Source organism: Littorina saxatilis, linkage group LG2 (genome assembly GCF_037325665.1).
Source record: "Littorina saxatilis isolate snail1 linkage group LG2, US_GU_Lsax_2.0, whole genome shotgun sequence".
Lineage (NCBI taxonomy): Eukaryota > Metazoa > Mollusca > Gastropoda > Littorinimorpha > Littorinidae > Littorina > Littorina saxatilis.
The window spans coordinates 3,589,097-3,605,642 of NC_090246.1; the positions used below are offsets into that span (position 1 = coordinate 3,589,097).

The window sequence follows — 16,546 nt, forward strand, 5'->3', positions numbered from 1 at the left end:
GTGGTCCTTCAATGTAACCTGTTACAAATAATCAACCTAAATGTTGTATGGACGGCGTGTGACATCAATCAATATATACGACTTTATTCTTACATCAATTGCTCATTGCTCTGTTTCTCTGCATTTACCTGCTTACTCACCACATTGATAACACAAAAGGCGAAAAGTAATAAGACCCCCTCCCTCCCCCAAAACAAGGACAAGGACTAAAAGAGGGTATGAGCAGAACATGTGAGAAATCAGGGTCTTCAATTCGAGGGTCTTGATAAGAGGATTCCACTCTACTTGGATGACATGCCCAAGGCCATGGGAATGAAAACTGGTCTGAACCACAGCTCTAAAAAGAACCCGTGGTCTGAACTATAACAAGGGAGAAAACTGTTACATTACTTCCCTTGGCAGTATTCCCAAAAATGTGGAATCGCCAAGGAGCAGTTGCTTCCCTTGGTTCAGTCTGTTGCTATTGCCAGCTTGACTGAAATGTTTTGTGCTTCCTTTTTTCTTTCTCACTGACCATAAACAGGATACTTACGGAATAAGAAGAGCTACTTACCACTTGTCAAAACGTTAAAAAAAATCTAAGCCAAAGACTGTGTTTCTCAGTTCAAAAGAATGTTTTTGGATGTAGCCCTCTGTCCACTGACTGCATCTTAGAGAGTAACTTACACTGTCTCTGTGTTCCACAGTCATCTGCTGGTGCTGTTGTCATACTTCTTGAAGCATCACAATCTGCTCACATTCTTTGTCCAATATCACACTGATTTTCAACCTCTGGTCTTCATATACACACACACAAACACACTCACACACACTCTCTCCTCTCTCGTTTCTCTCTCAAAAACTTCATACCAATAATCTACTAACAAAACCACTGATTATATATCACTAAAATTATAGTTTATTTTCATATGAAACACTCCAGAAACGTTGATATTAAATTGTACAAGCAAGAATAGACATCATCTGAAGTGTGAGGTTATATAGTGTTAAATAACAAATATGTGCGATATCTTGCAAGCTGTACACTATACAAGAAAAGAGAAAGGAACAGGGCATAAGAGTTTGTGCACTGATAAAGCAACGTCATTCAGGGATATCACACAACCTTTCACTCACAATGAGATCACATCAAGAGGAACCCATTCAAAACAGTCTGGAAAGTTCTTTCAAAATTCCCAGAAAACACGCCTGTTATATTTAGCACAATCAAAGGAACACAGGTATTCATAAAAAGAGGAGATGAGGAATATGAAACCAAAAAGTTGCTTTCTTTCTTTATTTGGTGTTTAACGTTGTTTTCAACCACGAAGGTTATATCGCGACCGGGAAAGGGGGGAGATGGGATAGAGCCACTTGTCAATTGTTTCTTGTTCACAAAAGCACTAATCAAAAATTTGCTCCAGGGGCTTGCAACGTAGTACAATATATTCCCTTACTGGGAGAATGCAAGTTTCCAGTACAAAGGACTTAACATTTCTTACATACTGCTTGACTAAAATCTTTACAAAAATTGACTATATTCTATACAAGAAACACTTAACAAGGGTAAAAGGAGAAACAGAATCCATTAGTCGCCTCTTACGACATGCTGGGGAGCATCGGGTAAATTCTTCCCCCTAACCCGCGGGGGAAAAAAGTTGCTACAGAGGAACCTCCCCGGCCCTGTGTAAGAACAAATCTCTGAAAGGTTGATGTTAATGGTTTACAGGCAGGCAGGGTGTGATGTTAATGGTTTACAGGCAGGCAGGGTGTGATGTTAATGGTTTACAGGCAGGCAGGGTGTGATGTTAATGGTTTACAGGCAGGCAGGGTGTGATGTTAATGGTTTACAGGCAGGCAGGGTGTGTCAAAGTGACAAAGAAAATGTTCCATTTTTATGTAACATTTTACTGGACAATAAAGTGTTGTTATTGTTATTGTTATTAAAGGCATATGTACGCGCTCCCGTGTTTACAAAGTGTAGTTTGCCCACAATCGATGTCAAATGCATCATAAGGCCATATAATGACATATGTCGCAATGCGCGGACCATATACATGCATTACAGCTTGTTCTAGCCTCTGAAAAAGTGAGGATGTCAACAAAGACGCGGAGTTATTTCCCTTGCGTCAACGTTCCCTCTGTTGGCAAATCTATAAATAGGACGATCTAGATCAAAATAAAAATTCAAATATCTCAACATTTAAGGGGTCCTAGACCACAATATCTTGCAGGGAACTTAATTTAGCATGTCTCCAGCTGTGGGTAAAGCAATTAGCGTGTATAGTCATCGAGTACATATGGCTTTAAGTAAAGAAGTTACTGAAATCTACCGTGGTTTGTTTGCTGTTGATTTTGTTTGTCCAAGCAGGTTCGCCACCCTGCTTGTTAACAACAAGGATAGCTAAAACCAAAGTACGCTATGCATAGTGCTAATTCTTAACAAGACATTAAGACCAACACGAAAGTTTGTGATCCCGCTTCCATGACGTATAAATCTTCAAAACAGAAGAATTTCTTCCTTTGATGAGGAATCGCCACAGAATGAAGCAGGGATCACAATCGAAAATTGTTGTTTACCTGTTTATTTGCCTCAGATTTCTGACACCCAAGATTTGTTTTCGTCAAATCAGGCTTTTTGTATGTGAAAGAAAAAGTAAAGCATATCAAAGTCATAAAAAACAATAACAAAAAGAATAAAAAAGTCATAGAACAGAATGAAACTGATTATTATGCTAAACACTGTAACCCGTCACAGCACTTCATACACTTGAACCTGAAGCAACAGAACATTTTATTTTTTGTTTTCAAAATGTGTACAAGCAGTATTGGTATTAGAAAAAGCATTGCGCGGTTACCTCCGTTATACCAACAAAACTGTGGACATGTTGCACTCCCGGCTAATTATCAGACTTTCTTTTCTCTCCTTTCTTCAATACAAAGATGAACATAAACATTTTACCAAAAAGGACAGCCATGCAATTTGAGGCCGCCAGTTTCAGCTAACTTAATGTTTCTCAAGCTGATGGAATATGAAAACAAAAGCACAAAACAACAGCTAATATCTTCTGTTGACATAATTATATCCGTCATTCATTTACATTGAAGAATACCAAGGTATAAAGCAGCAGTTGATAGTCACAGCTGTCCAGGAAGCCGGGCGACAAAGGACTTGATTCACACAAAGTCAAACACACACCATTAACATCAGCTTCAACAAGAAACTATTTCATCATTAAATTCAATTTCAAACATAATTTAACCGAGCTCAGAAATATTCAGATTACAGTCATATTTCCCATACAACCCTAAACTAATACTAATTGTAAATCATTTTCAAGTTCTTGATCATGTTCACGCGCTAGATCTTGTACACTGCAGACCGTTGACTGTGGGTCTGTAAGGATGACGGTGTGTAAGGATGAGAGTCCAGCGACCACTTAGGGGACTAAGGCACACGCAGAGGAAAGCAGCAGGTAGTTATAGGAACTCACATCTTCACAACAGATAACCGCCACCGAGGACTACAACACTCTTGAAGAATATTCCTTTTTTCATGCTCTGTCTGCCTTAACTGTCCGGCGGAAAGTATTAAGAGGGTGGCCCAGGGGTGGAAAGTATTAAGAGGGTACCCCTGGGCCGGTATGCAGGAAATGATGTTTGAGACTTTAGTCCGGGATAACTCTTAACCCTGAACAGAGTTTATCTCAGACTTAAGTTTCTAACCACGACTCCAGCGTACCGGCCCAGGAAAGCCATTCGTGTGACAATGTTTCACTTAGTTGTAAATGTTGCTAAACTTGTCTAATTGCAAGTTTTTCCTATACCTAAAGAATGTTCTCAATAACTTACGATTTTCTTCTGAGCTGATGTTGCCATATTTAGGAAGAGGGAAGGCCTGGGATAGCGACGTCTTGCAAGTGCTTGAAACAAGTACATTGTACTGCCTATTGCAAACGTACAAGTAAAGATGAAAGCAAAACAGCCATCAACACCTGTGGTAGGCAACGATCTTATGAGGCAGAGTTCTTCTAGTGATACTTTTCAGTGTTTGGTGTTGTTAGCAGTTCTAGAGTTACAAAATCACAGACAACGGACAGAGCTAGGCGTGTCAACATATCAATAACACCATGACAGGGAAAGTCAGTCCACCCCAAAAATAAGTTTTCAACACGTATGGGAGGAGAGGGGATGAGGAAGGGGAAGGGGTTAGAACGTCTGTACACTTCTTTCAAATTGCCTGCAACTCTTGATGATATCAATACGTTTATCTACCGAGAGACATGTTTTAGAAATAAAATTAAAAAAAGAAAGAAAGAATCAAAATATACAGAAGTGTTTTCATCCAACACTGGCATGAAGCAAAACGTTTTCATTAGCTTTCATGATTTTGATGCTGCTTTACACATACCGTACATGTTGGATACATTATTCACTTTGTTTAATCAATCATCATTTAATCAATCATCATTTAATCAATCATCATTTAATCACAAGGACAGAACAGGATCAATGACACACACACTCCTCATAGAAAGCATACACACGAATCAAGAAAATGCAAACACAACTTCTTCACTCAAGCTCAGTGGAAAGACTTTAACTACAGAAAGTCATCTAAAAAAAAGAGCTGCATGTATTTAGCAGTCCTTACTTATACAAGCATATTATAAAGACAACATGTGCATAAACTGAAACAAGAAAAAGAAATGTCAAAATGTTTGTCAATACACATTGAGACGCAGCAGTTTGGGAAAGCAAGCATCAACCAGGGAGGCTGATTCAAGACAACAAGAAAAAAAAGGTTCACAAAAACAAAACAACAAACAAAAAAGGCGAAAGCAATGCAACTATTAACACTGGTGAAAGCAAAGCAATGAAACAAAGTGGAGAGAGAGTAATATAGGCCACAGTTTTATCTACAATTTCAGGCCACAGAGGGTTGAACGCTATTGAACACAAGAAGGGCAAAGCCCATACGACTCACATGCTTGACCTTGACCTTTACATGACCTTGACCTTCAGGGTCAAGGTCAAATAACTAAACCTAGCAATGACATCATACACTAAGAACTGCTTTACACATTTTTCCTACCAAAATACATGTGACCTTGACCCAAGGTCAAGGTCATCCAAGGTCATGCAACACAAAGCTGTTAATTCAAGACATAGGAAGTACAATGGTGCTTATTGGCTCTTTCTACCATGAGATATGGTCACTTTTAGTGGTTCACTACCTTATTTTGGTCACATTTCATAAGGGTCAAAGTGACCTTGACCTTGATCATATGTGACCAAATTGTCTCATGATGAAAACATAACATGTGCCCCACATAATTTTTAAGTTTGAAACAGTTATCTTCCATAGTTCAGGGTCAAGGTCACTTCAAAATATGTATACAATCCAACTTTGAAGAGCTCCTGTGACCTTGAAGCAAGGTAAACCAAACTGGTATCAAAAGATGGGGCTTACTTTGCCCTATATATCATATATAGGTGAGGTATTGAATCTCAAAAACTTCAGAGAAAATGGGAAAAATGTGAAAAATAGCTGTTTTTTAGACAACATTTATGGCCCCTGCGACCTTGACCTTGAAGCAAGGTCAAGATGCTATGTATGTTTTTTGGGGCCTTGTCATCATACACCATCTTGCCAAATTTGGTACTGATAGACTGAATAGTGTCCAAGAAATATCCAACGTTAAAGTTTTCCGGACGGCCGGCCGGATGGACGGCCGGACGGACGGGGGGGACGGACGGACGGACGACTCGGGTGAGTACATAGACTCACTTTTGCTTCGCATGTGAGTCAAAAATCATGTTTCCACAACTGCTCAAACTCAGATCATCTCAAAACCAAGACTCCTGTGTTCTGAACTGAACTGTTCCAGTCGAGTCTCTTACTCGTTTCAGCCACACAGCAGCAGAACTGGTTCAAATAATGTCCTTGCCCGTAACACAAACTACAACTGATATGATTGAAAACAGGCTCTTACACATGTGCATAATTCAATAACGGAATACAAAAAGGTGCATTCTTCTGATGAATATCACTTCTACGTACACACACAAATAAAAGTGAAACAACAAGTATGCAAATTAGCTAACAACAAGCTTGTACTAAAATGCTGCAAAAAAAACATGTATGTATATGGTCACATGTCTGCTGCTTGGTAACCCAGAACAATCGTTTTAGTATCCTAACAACACAATCTATGAACATAATTTTAGTATCCTAATAACACAATTTATACACATAATTTTATTATCCTAAGAACACAATTTACGAACGTAATTTTACTATCCCAATAAATTTATTCACATCTGAACTGAGCTAACGCAAGTCTCAAAACATATAATTTAAATGAGTTTTTATGAAGCCCGTGACTGCTCTATCTAACCGTTGATACTGCTATTTTCTGGCAAAAGACAACACAGCTCATAATGATGGTCTATCTACATTACAGCTCATAATGATGGTCTACCTACATTACAGCTCATAATGATGGTCTATCTACATTACAGCTCATAATGATGGTCTACCTACATTACAGCTCATAATGATGGTCTATCTACATTGATCAAATCTTCTTCATTCTGTGTGGCTTTTGCAGACATTACAGACATTACATTAATCAAGTGATAAAAACAACGTTCAAAGATAACAAAAAACAACCAAAACACTAAAATGAGTCGGGCAGTTCTTGTCATTCACACAGAGGAAGAGGGGACAACTTTCGTTGTTGCCCTGAGCAACTCCCTTCATAATTTGCTTTTCCACAACATTTTAACAATCTGTGTATTCAGCGCTGTTCTTTGTTCTTTTGACTGCAATTTTGGCTATAAAGACAACTTCATTAAACAGAAAATAAGTTCTGAAAGAATTGCATTTGAAGAAAATCTAGGCACAAGAACAATTGATTGAAATCTGCCCAAGCAGCAGAGACGCAGAGAAGAGAGCGACATAACCTAAAGCACTGACTGAATCAAAGTTGGTCTTGATACACATGATAAGGTCACCATAATTTGGGGTATCTTATCTGAAATTTAAGCTTATTCGTATTTTAACTCTTCCCACAATGATAGACGAATCTGACAATTGAAGGGTGAAATTATAAAAAAGATCATTAATGCTGCATACTTGAATGAGAGCAAAACATACCTCAACATGTTTTTATTTTATTTCTTACTTGCACCGCCATAGTAAAATTAACACTCATCTTTTCACATTGTTGCTGTACTTCTTAGCCTTGGTTTAACTCAAAGTAATTAGAAATTGGGTGGAAAAAGTAAGATTAAATGTTAATTAGCAAATTAATGCCCACCGCTACAACAATTAAGGTACAATTTTAATGTTCAACTCCTTTATAACGTTCAAATACAGTCTCTGTACATAACAACTGTCAGTTACCACCTTGCATTGTTAAAATAGTTTAAATATAAATTGTACATCTTGGATGATGATGGTGAATATGTATTTTGTGTGTGACTAATTCACATCAGTGATCTTTAGGATTACACAATGTATGGTTAGATGGTGTGAAGTGAAGTGAAATGTACTGTAGAAACTCCTTTCTTTTCAGGCAAGCATACCTCAATCTTCCCTCACATTCACCTAACTGGAAATATTCAATATCTTACTTGTCAAAGTACCAGAAATAAAATTGGCAACCTGTTATACATGCTGGTCAATATTGCATCGACTGTTAGTGTCCCTCAAACATAATGTAGGCGCTGTGTTTTAGACCTTGTTAGACGGGTTTAAGACATCAGTTTTTGTGTGAGCCAGGGTTTGTACTAGGAAAGGAATACCGGTTGGAAAAAAGTTAACACGATCACCCTCAGTAATGAGCTTTTTCACAATGATTCCGTGTACAAAAAGCCTCCCTGTCCAGTTTGAACGTGAAGCAATTATTCACATTCTCCACTTGCAAACCCTCAAACGGAGAGTCCACTCTACTTACATTACCAGAATATCAAACAAACATTTCATTGTCAGTATGTTACTCTACATCCCTCACCCCAATTCCAGCCAATGACGTCTGGCTACCGTGACTATCACTAGGCAGTGTGTTAACAAAAGTATAAAATGAGGAAATATGCACTAGGACTAGCTACAACCGGAGGCAGCCGTGTGCACTCATCACGCTCTAAGACAGGCTCCCCCGGCATCATTCCTTGTCGATGGCGCGTCTCTGAATCTCCTTGATTGGCAGGTGGAGTTGCAGGGGGTCACGCAAGCGTCGGAGGTCTTCCTCGGCCTGGGCGATGTTGTCTCGGAGACGGTTGTACTGGTCCACGTTGAGGCGGTTCTTCTGGGCCAGCTTGTAGAAGCGGATGAGGAACTCACGGTCTCGGACGTCAGGAAAGATGTACTCCTGAAAGCAGAAAGGCAGATGGTAAAATATGCGAGTGTAATTTCATTTTCATTTTTCATTTTCTTAATGACAATGACAGAAGCTAAATATACAAAGTACTGCATGCTACACATGCATACTAAAATACGCCCTGCAGCTAAGAATTACCATGGACTGTACAGAGCTTGAGAGAAAATTGCAAGAAGTTTTCCTGGAATTTTCAACCATAATTATCAACCTGTGCAGAAAATAGTTTAAAACAAGTGTGATGCAAAAGCAAAGCTGTCTGCATCATTTGAAGCACCAAGGTAAGAATTCAGCAACTGACGCTTCAGGTCATACTCAGCAAGGGGAAGCAAGCTTTGTGAACTATTGGATCAGTCAAATTCTGTTTTACCTCCCTTGAACAGTTTTACTATCTTTCTGTTGAAGCATTTGATACTCCCTCTCTCTCACACACACACACACACCTAAACCTTGAACAGTTTTACTATCTTTTAAGCATTTGATACTCCCTCTCTCTCTCTCACACACACACACACACCTAAACCTTGAACAGTTTTACTATCTTTTAAGCATTTGATACTCCCTCTCTCACACACACACACACAGTGACACACACCTAAACCTTGAACAGTTTTACTATCTTTTAAGCATTTGATACTCCCTCTCTCACACACACACACACAGTGACACACACCTAAACCTTGAACAGTTTTACTATCTTTCTGTTGAAGCATTTGATACTCCCTCTCTCTCACACACACACACACACCTAAACCTTGAACAGTTTTATTTTGCCTGCGCACAATCAACCCCTCCCCAACCCCTACCCTACTTCATCGTCTTCCCCTCTTCCATTCTCCCTCCCCAACCCCTACCCTACTTCATCGTCTTCCCCTCTTCCATTCTCCCTCCCCAACCCCTACCCTACTTCATCGTCTTCCCCTCTTCCATTCTCCCTCCCCAACCCCTACCCTACTTCATCGTCTTCCCCTCTTCCATTCTCCCTCCCCAACCCCTACCCTACTTCATCGTCTTCCCCTCTTCCATTCTCCCTCCCCAACCCCTACCCTACTTCATCGTCTTCCCCTCTTCCACTCTCCCTCCCCAACCCCTACCCTACTTCATCGTCTTCCCCTCTTCCATTCTCCCTCCCCAACCCCTACCCTACTTCATCGTCTTCCCCTCTTCCATTCTCCCTCCCCAACCCCTACCCTACTTCATCGTCTTCCCCTCTTCCATTCTCCCTCCCCAACCCCTACCCTACTTCATCGTCTTCCCCTCTTCCATTCCCCCTCCCCAACCCCTACCCTACTTCATCGTCTTCCCCTCTTCCATTCTCCCTCCCCAACCCCTACCCTACTTCATCGTCTTCCCCTCTTCCACTCTCCCTCCCCAACCCCTACCCTACTTCATCGTCTTCCCCTCTTCCATTCTCCCTCCCCAACCCCTACCCTACTTCATCGTCTTCCCCTCTTCCACTCTCCCTCCCCAACCCCTACCCTACTTCATCGTCTTCCCCTCTTCCATTCTCCCTCCCCAACCCCTACCCTACTTCATCGTCTTCCCCTCTTCCATTCTCCCTCCCCAACCCCTACCCTACTTCATCGTCTTCCCCTCTTCCATTCTCCCTCCCCAACCCCTACCCTACTTCATCGTCTTCCCCTCTTCCATTCCCCCTCCCCAACCCCTACCCTACTTCATCGTCTTCCCCTCTTCCATTCTCCCTCCCCAACCCCTACCCTACTTCATCGTCTTCCCCTCTTCCATTCTCCCTCCCCAACCCCTACCCTACTTCATCGTCTTCCCCTCTTCCATTCTCCCTCCCCAACCCCTACCCTACTTCATCGTCTTCCCCTCTTCCATTCTCCCTCCCCAACCCCTACCCTACTTCATCGTCTTCCCCTCTTCCATTCTCCCTCCCCAACCCCTACCCTACTTCATCGTCTTCCCCTCTTCCATTCTCCCTCCCCAACCCCTACCCTACTTCATCGTCTTCCCCTCTTCCACTCTCCCTCCCCAACCCCTACCCTACTTCATCGTCTTCCCCTCTTCCATTCTCCCTCCCCAACCCCTACCCTACTTCATCGTCTTCCCCTCTTCCATTCTCCCTCCCCAACCCCTACCCTACTTCATCGTCTTCCCCTCTTCCATTCTCCCTCCCCAACCCCTACCCTACTTCATCGTCTTCCCCTCTTCCATTCTCCCTCCCCAACCCCTACCCTACTTCATCGTCTTCCCCTCTTCCATTCTCCCTCCCCAACCCCTACCCTACTTCATCGTCTTCCCCTCTTCCATTCTCCCTCCCCAACCCCTACCCTACTTCATCGTCTTCCCCTCTTCCATTCTCCCTCCCCAACCCCTACCCTACTTCATCGTCTTCCCCTCTTCCATTCTCCCTCCCCAACCCCTACCCTACTTCATCGTCTTCCCCTCTTCCATTCTCCCTCCCCAAAACACACATCTACCACAATGCAACCCCCCCCCCCTTCCCCTCGGGGTTCCAAAAAAAAAATCCCTCCATTAAACACACACACTAACATACACACACACACACCACACGCATGTAGAAGCACACACACACACTAACATACACACACACACCACACACATGTAGATGCACACACACACACTAACATACACACACACACCACACACATGTAGATGCACACACACACTAACATACACACACACACCACACACATGTAGATGCACACACACACTAACATACACACACACACCACACACATGTAGACGCACACACACACTCTAACATACACACACACACACACACACTAACATACACACACACACACACACACACTAACACTATACACACACACACACACCACACGCATGTAGATGCACACACATACACACTAACATACACACACACCACATGCATGTAGATGCACACACACACACTAACATACACACACACACCACACACATGTAGACGCACACACACACACTAACATACACACACACACCCCACACATGTAGATGCACACACACACACACTAACATACACACACACACCACATGCATGTAGATGCACACACACACACTAACATACACACACACACCACACACATGTAGATGCACACACACACACACTAACACACACACACACACCACACACATGTAGACGCACACACACACACTAACATACACACACACACCACATGCATGTAGACGCATACACACACACTAACATACACACACACATCACATGCATGTAGACGCGCACACACACACTAACATACACACACACCACACACATGTAGATGCACACACACACACTAACATACACACACACACACCACACACATGTAGATGCACACACACACACTAACACACACACACCACACGCATGTAGATGCACACACACACACTAACATACACACACACACTAACATACACACACACACCACACGCATGTAGATGCACACACACACACACTAACACACACCACACGCATGTAGATACACACACACACACTAACACACACACACACCACACACATGTAGACGCACACACACACACTAACATACACACACACCACATGCATGTAGACGCACACACACACACTAACACACACACACCACACACATGTAGACGCACACACACACACTAACATACACACATACACCACACACATGTAGATGCACACACACACACACTAACATACACACACACACCACACACATGTAGACGCACACACACACACTAACATACACACACACACCACACACATGTAGATGCACACACACACACTAACATACACACACACACCACACGCATGTAGATGCACACACACACACACACTAACATACACACACACACCACACACATGTAGATGCACACACACACACTAACATACACACACACACCACACACATGTAGATGCACACACACACACTAACATACACACACACACCACACACATGTAGACGCACACACACACACTAACATACACACACACACCACACGCATGTAGACGCACACACACACACTAACATACACACACACACCACACACATGTAGACGCACACACACACACTAACATACACACACACACCACACGCATGTAGACGCACACACACGAGACAGTGACAAAAGGTCAGGTGTCATGTCTACTGTCCCGAATGACACACGATTGCTGACATTTCACCATTGCCAACAGAATAAACAAATAAGAAATAGGTAGAAAATGAATGTGAAAACTGACTTTAATTGTTGATCAGTATTTTCTATACCACTAACAAATAATCTACTTGCACATAGCTGTTTGGCAAATGTATGTTGCATGGGACACACTGACATGAAAGTGGAAGATGTTTTTCCCTCTAGAGAAACTACATATCAAGTTACACTTTTTGTGCTCTTCCATTCCAGTTGGCAATCAATTGTTAACGCATGTTATTAGAAAAATTAGAACGAAAACAGATTAGATAGAATGAAAAATGTACTGGTGATGTCATTTGGGACATACTGACATGAAAACGTCACCTTTTGGCATTGTCTCACACACACACACACACACACACACACGCACGCACACACACACACACACTAACATACACACACACCACACGCATGTAGATGCACACACACACTAACATACACACACACCACACACATGTAGATGCACACACACACACACACATACACACACACACCACACACATGTAGACGCACACACACACACTAACATACACACACACACCACACGCATGTAGACGCACACACACACACTAACATACACACACACACCACACACATGTAGATGCACACACACACACACACTAACACACACACACACACCACACGCATGTAGACGCACACACACACACTAACATACACACACACCACACGCATGTAGATGCACACACACACACTAACATACACAAACACCACACGCATGTCGATGCACACACACACACTAACATACACACACACCACACGCATGTAGACGCACACACACACACTAACATATACACACACCACACACATGTAGATGCACACACACACACTAACATACACACACACACCACACGCATGTAGATGCACACACACACACTAACATACACACACACACACACACGTAGACGCACACACACACACTAACATACACACACACCACACACATGTAGATGCACACACACACACTAACATACACACACACCACACACATGTAGACGCACACACACACACTAACATACACACACACACCACACGCATGTAGATGCACACACACACTAACATACACACACACCACACGCATGTAGATGCACACACACACACTAACATACACACACACCACACACATGTAGATGCACACACACACACTAACATACACACACACCACACACATGTAGACGCACACACACACACTAACATACACACACACACCACACGCATGTAGATGCACACACACACTAACATACACACACACCACACGCATGTAGATGCACACACACACACTAACATACACACACACCACACGCATGTAGATGCACACACACACACTAACACACACACACACACCACACGCATGTAGACGCACACACACACACTAACATACACACACACCACACGCATGTAGACGCACACACACACACTAACATACACACACACCACACGCATGTAGATGCACACACACACACTAACATACACACACACCACACACATGTAGATGCACACACACACACTAACATACACACACACACATGTAGACGCACACACACACACACACACACACCACACGCATGTAGATGCACACACACACACTAACATACACACACACCACACGCATGTAGATGCACACACACACTAACATACACACACACACCACACGCATGTAGATGCACACACATACACACTAACATACACACACACCACACGCATGTAGACGCACACACACACACTAACATACACACACACCACATGCATGTAGATGCACACACACACACTAACATACACACACACCACACGCATGTAGATGCACACACACACACTAACATACACACACCACACACATGTAGATACACACACACACACTAACATACACACACACACCACATGCATGTAGACGCACACACACACACACTCACACACACACACACGCATGTAGATGCACACACACACACACTAACATACACACACACCACACGCATGTAGATGCACACACACACTAACATACACACACACACCACACATATGTAGATGCACACACACACACTAACATACACACACACACACACCACACGCATGTATAGACGCACACACACATTCTAATACCATCCAACCACCTCTCTCACCCCTCCCCCCCCCCCCAAAAGAAAAGCCCCAAACCACCAGTCCCCCCCCCCTCCTCCAAAAAAAGAAAAGCCCCAAACCACCAGTCCCCCCCCCCCCCACCCTCCAAAAAATGTAAGCCCCAACCACCCCCCGCCCCCCCCCCCCCCCCAAACAAACAAAGCCCCCTCTCCCCTTAAAACCGACAACACAAAAAAGCCCTGACTTGTTTGGTGAGGATGTAGTAGGAGAAGAGGGCCATGCTGGTGCCGTAGGTGACGAAGTAGGTGACCGGCTCCATGATGTCCCACGAGTACTCCCACCAGGTCAGCCTCGCCAGCACGCCGAACTGCAGCCCCATCAGCCCCAGGCCCAGCCATGACGCGTAGTTGGTGGTCCTCGACGCCTTGTACTCCAGTTGCTGCTTCACCTGCAACACACACCATAGAGTTATGAGACCAAGGGTAGTGTCATGTTGGCCTAGACCAACGACCCTCCATGAGAAGCTGCACAATCCCGTGGAAGCTCTACAAAACACCGCCAGCTTGATATCCAGAGCTGGACTCCAAGTGCAAAGGAGATCGACAAGAAGAAGAAGAGAGTCCAAGGGTAGGGCGGATGGTGACAAGAGAACTCAAACTTGAAAACTTTATTAGGGTAGGATAACAGCATTAGGTCCATATGATACACACATGAAACGAAGGACAAGAATGAAGAATTAAACACACACACACACACACACACACACACACACACACACACACACACACACACACACACACACACACACACACACACACTTGAATACAAACAAACAAACAAACAAACAAAAACGTCATCAACAAGAGAGGTGAAAGGAGGGGGGATATTTCGAGTGCCGTGTGCCCGGCTGTGAGCAGTGATCGAGTGCCCGGCTGTGAGCAGTGATCGAGTGCCCGGCTGTGAGCAGTGATCGAGTGCCCGGCTGTGAGCAGTGATCGAGTGCCCGGCTGTGAGCAGTGATCGAGTGCCCGGCTGTGAGCAGTGATCGAGTGCCCGGCTGTGAGCAGTGATCGTGTGCCCGGCTGTGAGCAGTGATCGAGTGCCCGGCTGTGAGCAGTGATCGAGTGCCCGGCTGTGAGCAGTGATCGTGTGCCCGGCTGTGAGCAGTGATCGAGTGCCCGGCTGTGAGCAGTGATCGAGTGCCCGGCTGTGAGCAGTGATCGAGTGCCCGGCTGTGAGCAGTGATCGAGTGCCCGGCTGTGAGCAGTGATCGAGTGCCCGGCTGTGAGCAGTGATCGTGTGCCCGGCTGTGAGCAGTGATCGAGTGCCCGGCTGTGAGCAGTGATCGAGTGCCCGGCTGTGAGCAGTGATCGAGTGCCCGCCAATGCTTAGCTCTATATTGAACACTGTACCCTAACGTTCAAGGAAACTGCACCGCGCTGTTCTGGATAACTCTCCTCGCATAAACGTCTGTAAGTTACACCGACCCTGGCGGCTAAGGGAAAGCCAAATGCTCGTATCAAAACTAAATACGCAAGGTTTTTGATCAATGTAGAAAGAGTGCTGACCCTCACCCCCTTTTAAAGACGTGAACATCTAAGAAACTCAGGTCTTCTTCTTCTTCTTCTTCTGCGTTCGTGGGCTGAAACTCCCACGTTCACTCGTGTTAGTTTTGCACGAGTGGAATTTTACGTGTATGACCGTTTTTTACCCCACCGTTTTCGGAGGAAGCATGCTGGGTATTTTCGTGTTTCTATAACCCACCGAACTCTGACATGGATTACAGGATCTTTTTTGTGCGCACTTGGTCTTGTGCTTGCGTGTACACACGGGGGTGTTCGGACACCGAGGAGAGTCTGCACACAAAGTTGACTCTGAGAAATAAATCTCTCGCCAAACGTGGGGACGAACTCACGCTGACAGCG

General features: G+C 43.9%; 1 protein-coding gene across 2 annotated transcripts in view; it reads right to left on the reverse strand.

Annotated features, from left to right (window-relative positions):
• Positions 1-875: 875 nt before the first annotated feature.
• LOC138958029 (calcium uniporter protein, mitochondrial-like) overlaps positions 876-16,546 on the reverse strand; it is a 127,913-nt gene continuing 112,242 nt past the window's right edge. The window contains exons 6-8 of one of the 2 annotated variants that reach the window (XR_011453270.1): positions 14,866-15,069; positions 1,642-8,357; positions 876-1,575 (exon numbers count right to left, since the gene is read on the reverse strand). Coding sequence is in view for 1 of the 2 variants with exons in the window: in XM_070329060.1 (XP_070185161.1) it covers positions 8,151-8,357; positions 14,866-15,069 (411 nt within the window). In the remaining variant the exon portion in view is untranslated. Of the gene's footprint in view, positions 8,358-14,865; positions 15,070-16,546 lie in introns of both variants that reach the window. The other variant, XM_070329060.1, reaches the window with a different exon arrangement.